Raw genomic sequence first — 8,585 nt, 5'->3', positions numbered from 1 at the left:
GGCACGTTAAATGTAGCCACCCTATACATAATTCAAATAATATGAAGCACCTATCACAGAGTGTGACTTCTGCTGACTTCCTGTTAACTAGAGATTTCGAATGATGGTGAAACCGTCAACGAGACTTTGATAAAACTATTAGAGAGACTAGGTGGTAGCGGAAACGCCGAAACTTCGTCGAACTTTTGGTTGCCATTCATTAAGACAGGGGCGATCAGTTAAATTGAAACCATGTGATTCACAAGGGAGACATCTACCCTATGATTAACTGTGATAGGAAGGACACGAGAGGTAACGAATTTTATTTTGTATTGGTCAATGTGGTAGGAAACTGTTAATTGTAGTGTTCGGCTCATTAGTAATTAGTAAAGGTGAAGATTGCCAGGAATGGTCTGGCATTTAGTGTGAAACAGAATTCCTTAAAATTCTTTTCGAGGACTATTGCACTTTCTCTCCGCTAGGGAATGCGACTTTTGGTTAATGTTTCCTTCGAAAACCGTTTGTTTCAAGAGACACCATTTTCTCCTTGGAATTCCCAGTGACCTCCCTCAAGCGGTGTTGTCTCAAACTAGGACCTGAACTATCGATGAAAATTGATAACTATCGATGACAATCGGTAACGATCAATCGATTAAAGCACATGTAGATATAAAAGGGGGATTCTGGCGCATTTTGAACACAACCTTGATTTCAAGTCAACTCATGAATTTTAACCTTGATTTCAAGTCAACCTTGAAATCAAGGCTGGTTTCAAGAGAGCAGTTTTTGCACATTTTGAAAACAACCTTGATTTCAAGGCAACTTAAAATTTCACCAGTGAATAATATTCATCATGTCTCACTTGTGAGTTCTGAAGAGGGTGTGAATATTATAATCTTAAGTGATTCTCTGGAACAGTTAGGGTGTTGATTCATTTTTCTTAGTTTTTTCCAAATCAACGAATTACTTCAGGAGGTAACTCAGTTCCAGGAGGAACAGTCTAAAGCTCTTCTCAGACAGGTCCATCCTTCAGATAGTAGAGAAAAGGCTCACCTTTATTCACAAGTGATTTTTTGATATTGAAGACCTTCAGAGACCACACTGAATCTGTGGTTCACTTCTGACCACCTTCCAGCTCACTAGCTGCATAGAAATATCTCACATTAATGATTGCGTCTGATCCCTTATCTACTGAGATTGTCAGAAATAAGCATGCACTGTGAATAATCTGTTAACTTCAGTAACTGTGACATATTTTTTCCTGAAACTTCTTTCAGTCTTTTTTAAAACTTGCCCCTGCACAATTTAACATGTCTCAAAGAAGCTTCTCATAATAAAGTTGCCTTAAAATCAAGGTTGTTTTCAAAATGTACAAAAATTGTTTTTTTTTAGATCAAGCTTGATTTTGAGGTTGACTTGAAATCAAGGCTGTTTTTCAAAATGTGCTAGAATCCCCCTCTTACATCTTCTATTGATATTGAAAATCGATGAACAATCAAATGTGAAAGTTTCTGTGATTTCTTTTCTCATCGATTATCAATAATCATCGAAAATCAATTAAAACAATTGGTTACACCATGAAAACCCAATTTCAAGTGAACTTTAAGCATACACGTATGTATTTGAAGTCTGGTAATAGCATTTTCATCATGAATAAGAAATCCTTTGAATTTGAAACCTTGCCAGGTTTTAAAGTTTGACTTCTGTTACTAACCATTTTAGCGAAACTGACCAATCTTGTCCCATTATTTCAAACCAAGTTTCCCTTCTGAGTTTCAGGTCCCAACCAATAAGTTGGCTAATGGTGGGAGACATATATTAAACCAAAATATGATTTGATACAAAACAATTATTCAGACATGTATATGTAATAACAACCACATGCTTTCAAAGTTAGTCTCAAGTGCTCTAATCTAATTTGTTTTTTCATATTTCTCTGTGCATATTTATTGGAAAACAGGGTTTTACTTATTATGGCAGAGGATGGTTTAGCTAGGAACTTAGATGATGTAACAGTAGGTACTGGAGGTAATGGAGTGATACAAGGCAGAACACCACAGTCAGCAGCAAGCAGCCACAGTAAAGGAAAAACTGCAAGTAGAGGAAGAATTTATAATAACAGGCTTGCATCTGCACATGGTCAGTACTATCCTAGTGCTGGTAGCTCATCAGGATACTGTCATCCACATGGCAATGACTGGAAACTCACATCAAATGAAGATGACAAGGCCCGATATACAGTGAAGCAAATTGATCATGATGAGATAGGGGAATTGTCAAGAGAGCAAGACACTGTCCTGGAATCACAACGAGGGGCATGCTACCAACCTACCAAGATGGAGACAGAGGCAGTCTGCCAAAAGAAAGAAGACATTGCTAATGACTCTCGAAAAGCTAGGGGGAAAACTGCTAAAATTTCAGTGGACCAGCCAAGGGCAAAAGAAAGCAGAAGAAAGAACTCACAAGGTAAAAGGGGACTTCAAAGACATCATGGTGGCAACAATGAATTTACCCCTTTATCTCGCGATAGTCATGAATTCTGTAATGACCTTACAATGCAAGAAAGAGTCATTCATAAATCCAAGATTTCTACTAAAATGGACTCTTTAAGCTCTATATGGCAACCTAATTTTAACTACAGTAAACATGGACACAGATCCAAGAAACTTGATAAACCAGATGGTAGGCAGAAGGGACAAAAGGGAGAAACTTCTGCAATAAAAACAGGAGAGAGAGGCAATATAAGAGATTACAGAAGACAAAAGGAAGAAGTTCTTCGAACACTCAGTTATCTTAATCCACTGCAGTCATCTCAAGCCAGTGTCTTGATAGAACAGCTAAGGAATGAGACATATGAGTGTATGGTTTGCTGTGAACGGATTCGATGTAGTGCTGCTGTGTGGAACTGTTGCAGTTGTTATCATTTGTTTCACATGGGCTGTGTGAGAAAATGGGCAAAATCCTCTGTGGCTATACCTCCAGAAGGTATATCAAAAATTAAATATGATAGGAATATCAGTTATGAAAGTACATTGTACCACCTACACTGATCTTGTGGCCATCTAAACTTTAACCTTCACTATAAACGTGTTGAAAAATATTGATTGACTCTGGATCATACTGAACCAATACTGATTAAATTTATCAAAGTTCAAGCTTAAGGGAATACTGTAAACACCAGCTGATGAGCCATATGCACAGATAACAAGCACCCCAAGATTAGATACTCAAATTTTTGAATAAGGCTTTTGAAAAGAAATCTTAAGAAATCACAAATAGTATGTCAACAGGTGCATACACATCAGATGTGCCTATGGTACCAGTTTGTGAAGTCCCTCTATCGTTGAGCTGTACCATGTATGTGAGTGTTACACCAACTAAATTTTGGCATGCAGTTTTTGTTTGGTTTTGCTTTTTTTTGTGAGCATAGTTTTGGAACCAATTTATGTTTTTATTAGCTTTCTCGGGTCTTTTCTTGAACCATGTACAAAATGTTGAAACAGTTTGCCTTAATTATCCTTTGAACATTACCATGTTACTGCACTTGAAAATACTGCAGTACTACACCATTCATTACCTATTACATTAAGTCCTTTAGAATTGACTCTATTATTCTATTTAACTTAACTTGAGGTGATGAAATTGGTGGTTGGCGATGTCCAGGCTGTCAACATATTACTCAGGGTATTCCAGCTGTCTACAAATGCTTTTGTGGTATGGAGTTTCTGTCATTTTTTGTTTAGTTTTAACACTGCTGAATTATAACAATGGCCTTTAATGGCCCATTTTTTTCATCATGTATTTGTCTGAGGCATAGATAACATTTAGTTTGGATCATGTCTGTCAATGAATAGGGAAAGTTACTGATCCTGAGTGGAGACGTCATGAAGGGTTGACACCTCACAGTAAGTATTAGTTTAGTTAATTAATTTCATTCAATTTTTTGTACATCAGGTGTCCCAAATTGTTTTCATTTTCAGAATGAATTGAACTGAAGGAGTCATTAGGAGGGTGGTGTGGTAATGTGTGCTAAGCAAAAACTGAAAAACATTATGATAGAGCCAAAATGACAAGTTAACTTGAATGTCACTTTTCATGATGAATGGAGTAACACATTTGGAATTTAACTGCTTATTGTCTTTGTGGTGTACACGCATGAGTGTAATGCTGAAGTAATCCAACAGAAAAGTCATTTATGCCATATTGTAAAATTTATCATTATATAATAGTACTCAGCTGGAAGCTGTGGGGAATAAGCTATCGAAGTTCATTGTGTTTATCACCCAGAGACTGGTTTTCATGTCTATTGTTTCATTCTTGGAGTGAGAAACCAGAGTGACTTGTGATAGTTGGTATTCCAACTAACGTGTGTTTTACAGGTTGTGGAGAACTATGTGGAAAACAGAGAGATTCACTTTGCCAACATCACTGTAACCAGTGAGTATTTTGTTTTCAATGAATGTTTTACTGCAGATGTTCAAAAATGTACAGTCAGATGGTGTATGTGTCTAAGTTGTTTATTCTATGGTTATCAAAATAGTTCAAAGAATTGAAGGGGAAGTCATTACATACCATCCAACAAAGCAGAAATTAACCTAAATATGCTTTAATCAATGCAAACTGAACCATGAGGTTGGTAAGATATTTTGTATCCCCACAAGAAAATATGTTTATTTTCAAGAAAAATAATTATCACATTATGAAAAATATTTTAATGGTGTCACAACCTGACAATAGAAATTTTAGGAAATTGTCAAGAATCAATGGCCAAATTTTTAATATACCTATACAGAAAAATTCTTTAAACTGTGCAAATGTGTATGGCTTTTGGGTGAAAAAAGATGCAGATGCTATGGAATGCACTTTTCATGATATTTCTGTCAGTTTTTATCTTTGCTTTCTGCAACTGGGAGATTCAGGAAGGATATGTGATAGCCCATCAAAGATCTAAAACTGGTAAACAGAAATATTGCTGCCAGCAAAAGCTTACTTGTGTGTTCATATGGAGCAGAGGGGGTTAAAATTTTCTAGTTGAATGCACCTTAGATTTACAGGGTGAGTTGATTTTGATTGACTGAAAGTCATTATGCATATTCTCCATACTGTTCTCTTTACATTTCCTGAGGTGCTAGGGAGAATTTGTTTAACTATCAAGCATACAGCAATCATTTCCTTTATACTTGTGATCCTACTGTGTAATTCAAGAGTGATATTGTAAGGAGAAATTAGATGCTAGTTACTCTCTGGGACCAAAGAGTTAAAGCATGTGATTTTGTTAAGCATCCAATTATTCCTATCTACTAGACAATAAAACATACAACACCAACTGAGGGCTTAGGACTTGTAGGAATGGGCAGATTGAAAATTGCAAAGATTTGTGAACAAAGGAATTGTGATTGGATTCTTAATCACCCATCATTTGCTTAAATTTGAGTAAAGTAACCTAAGTAGTGAGTTACATGGAAATGATAGTCCTTGTTCTTAAAAAAAAAAACACTGATCAGAAAACTTATGAGATTCAAAATTCTCAAGGTGCATTCATGTTCTATTGGATCCTACCTCTGCATGAAGACAAAAAAGAATTTTACTCTCTTGAAAGAAAACCAATACACAAAACAAGCTCATATGACACAGTTAAAGTTATGCAACAAACCAATATGTCAAACATGACAAGACTGGTATGTACCATGGCCTTTAAGGCAATGCTTTTAATAAGATTTGAAGTTGGTGGCTACCTTAGTGAAGCACCTGCTGGAGAATAATATGGAAAACAATCTCTCTCTCATTGACCTGCTAGTTCCATTCAGTATAAACTGGCTTCAAACAGTTTCCCATGTTAAACTTTGGTAAATGATCATTACATATTAGACTCCTTTGAAACAATTACTTTGACTGATTGTTTTAACACCAATCAAAATCTTCCATTTGCTGATATGCAACCCTGCCACAAAGGACATGGGGTCACTGATTACCAAAATTTGAGGAAATTTGTTTTTTGAAACTCAAAAATCTATTTTTGCTGGAAATGTGGTATATGAAGAGACAATATCAATCATTCTTATCAAAACTTGTTTATAAACTTTAATGTAGTAGTTGACTGAAAGAATTCTAAAAGATTTTGAGTTGTTCTCTTGAAAGCTTCCAAAAAGTAACAGCTCCAGAATGTTGGTAACCATCCAACATCACATAATATGAAATACTTACAACAGGAAGTTTACAAAAGCAATACAAGATGATATTCCTGTGTGTATCAAATTTCTGTATGCACATGTTGTCAAATTCTGATGCTATGATCCAAACCTTTCTTTGTCTAGCCAAACTAGATTCTATTGTTTCCACTCATACATCACTCTGACTCATAGTTGCTTAAAGTATTTGCTTAGTAATACCATGATCTTTGTTAACAGAGTCGTCTTCTGCTTGTAAGTTGAAACAAACCTCAGTCTCTGGCTGCTGAAAAACACAGAAGGAATTTTTTGTAATTGCAAGTTATGTGGTTTTTTTTTACTGGGTGAAATAAAAGATATGCAGTGCCCAGTGAATTCCATTAGTTTTATCTGTTGGGAAAAGGCCATGAGTGTTCTCATCTGCAGAGGTGTTTAAGCATTTATGCAGTCAGCCACCAAATGTTTGCATAAGATAACTGAATTAAATCAATAAGGCAGTGAACTCTAACTGTTGCAATGAAAAGTCACATACTTTCATGTTCTGGCTTACCAGTAACCATAAGAACATGGTCTTCTCTGTCTTTAACAGGAAATTCAGCTTGGTTTTTGATAAAAGGTTTAAAGCGTAGGGTTCAAAAGCTGTATTTGTTAAGCCTTGCTTAAGTGTTTTTTATGCAAGCGTAACATCTTTACAAAAAAGTTCCAAATTTGAGGTATGTGTGCTATTAACAAGCACACTATTTTTTTAATTAACAACTTTGGTTTCAAGTTTATTTATTAACTAGTTTACTAACTAGCAGTTGAGAGGAAATGCTGTTGTTTTACTAGTCCAGGACTATTTGATAATTTTAGTTTAGCAAAAGTTGTTTAAAAATTATTCTGATATTCTTCAGATTTTAAAAGATGTCCTGTCAAGTTAGTAGGACTCCCAAGAAACAGGCTTTTAGACTAACTTTGTAACTGTTGATTTGATTGCAGGCTCTGTCATCCTGGGCCCTGCCCTTCTTGCCCTGTGATGATAACAAAAGCCTGTTCCTGTGGAAAAACAAAGTATCCTTATGTTCTTGAATGAATTCATTTTATTAAAATCTCTGTATAATAATTTTTCCACACAATTGTAAGAAGGACACCTCTCCAGCAATATACATTTCTGTGCTAAGTGACCTAGAAGTCTAGTCACTTTGTTGGTTCAGTTAGCTCAGACTAATTTATTCATTGGACATCTACTTGCAAACCAGGTGTGCCTTGTTATGCAGCCACATGAAAATTTGATATCCTGGATTGTTGATGTGGTACCAGAATAATTTTAGAATGTTCCTGTAATTCTTTAACAATACAACAGGAAGCGCATTAGGTGTGGTCAGGCAACTGTCATATTGTGTGACCAAGTTTGCAACAAAATTCTCAACTGTCTCACCCACAAGTGTTCAAGAATTTGTCACCAAGGTAACTGGTCATGGTGGTATTTAGTCAGAGTCAATGTCCATTGAAAGCAGCTCAACACAGCCTTTAAGAAAAACTTTCAGAAAGTATTCTTTACATTCATTTTGAAAGTTTCAGTCTCAGCATATTTTTTATGTCCAGTGCTTTTTAAATATATTTCTAGAAAGTTACATGAAAAAGAGGTATTGAAAATGGTAACCGTTTTAGTACATTATGTTTGTCTTATTAATAAGGAATGCCATTAGTTGAAAGAATTCTACCCCACTCCACAGAGGTTCCCAAAATTTTTGGCCCAAATAGGAGCCCTGATAGCAGCAAGGATAGGATGCAAAGCTTTGAGTGGTGTTAAAGAATAGAAACACTGTGAACTAAGATGAGGCAGTCAAGGGCTTTAAGATATTTTTTTGATGGCCTTAAGAATTGTGTGATTTTATCACACTTAAGAATTGTTAGTATAATGGCAGCCTGTCTCAAATGTATGGTATGTTTAATAATCTTTATTGTAGGTCCCTGTGGAGACTGTAAAATCCTTGTACAACAAGGTAAGTAGTAAAGGTAACATTGAGGAAAGTTACAAAATTTATGCTAAAGGGGATTCCTCAGAAAAAAGTTTTAGAATACATTTTTTTAAACTTTCCTTATGGGTATATGCCTACCAATGTCTGTGTTGAAGAAGACATTTTAAAAGGTAGGTCACCAAGCTTTTTTAAGAGATATGATGGGCCAAACTTACACCATTTATGCCTGTACTGGCACTAATTGTTTGCTTTACTTTATTGGTTCACATCTAACATTTTGCCTAAGCAGGAAGCAAGGGTTTTTAAAGTTACATTGAAGAAAATTGATAGATTGAAAGTCTTGAGTTATGGAAAATTTCGTATATAATTTGTGGTAAAATCACACAATTTTCTACAACCTAATTTGCATCATCAAGAAATTGGCTTGGTGAATACTTTTAGCTGTATCCTTTTTTCCCTTTGATGAATTTTTTTTTAT

The 8,585-nt window shown here is 35.4% G+C and overlaps 1 protein-coding gene across 1 annotated transcript in view; it reads left to right on the top strand.

Annotated features, from left to right (window-relative positions):
• Positions 1–64: 64 nt before the first annotated feature.
• Positions 65–8,585, top strand: part of LOC113675954 (transcriptional repressor NF-X1) — a 30,906-nt gene continuing 22,385 nt past the window's right edge. Inside the window, exons 1-8 of the mRNA XM_027192556.2 lie at positions 65–291; positions 1,940–2,964; positions 3,613–3,693; positions 3,834–3,884; positions 4,359–4,416; positions 7,125–7,196; positions 7,489–7,592; positions 8,096–8,131. Coding sequence (XP_027048357.2) covers positions 1,953–2,964; positions 3,613–3,693; positions 3,834–3,884; positions 4,359–4,416; positions 7,125–7,196; positions 7,489–7,592; positions 8,096–8,131 — 1,414 coding nt within the window. The 5' untranslated portion in view covers positions 65–291; positions 1,940–1,952. The remainder of the gene's footprint in view (positions 292–1,939; positions 2,965–3,612; positions 3,694–3,833; positions 3,885–4,358; positions 4,417–7,124; positions 7,197–7,488; positions 7,593–8,095; positions 8,132–8,585) is intronic.

The sequence above is a fragment of the Pocillopora damicornis genome, chromosome 9 (assembly GCF_964200805.1).
Source record: "Pocillopora damicornis chromosome 9, jaPocDami1.2, whole genome shotgun sequence".
Lineage (NCBI taxonomy): Eukaryota > Metazoa > Cnidaria > Anthozoa > Scleractinia > Pocilloporidae > Pocillopora > Pocillopora damicornis.
The sequence above is the reverse complement of the archived record's forward strand: the minus strand, read 5'-3'. Positions and strand labels throughout refer to the sequence as shown.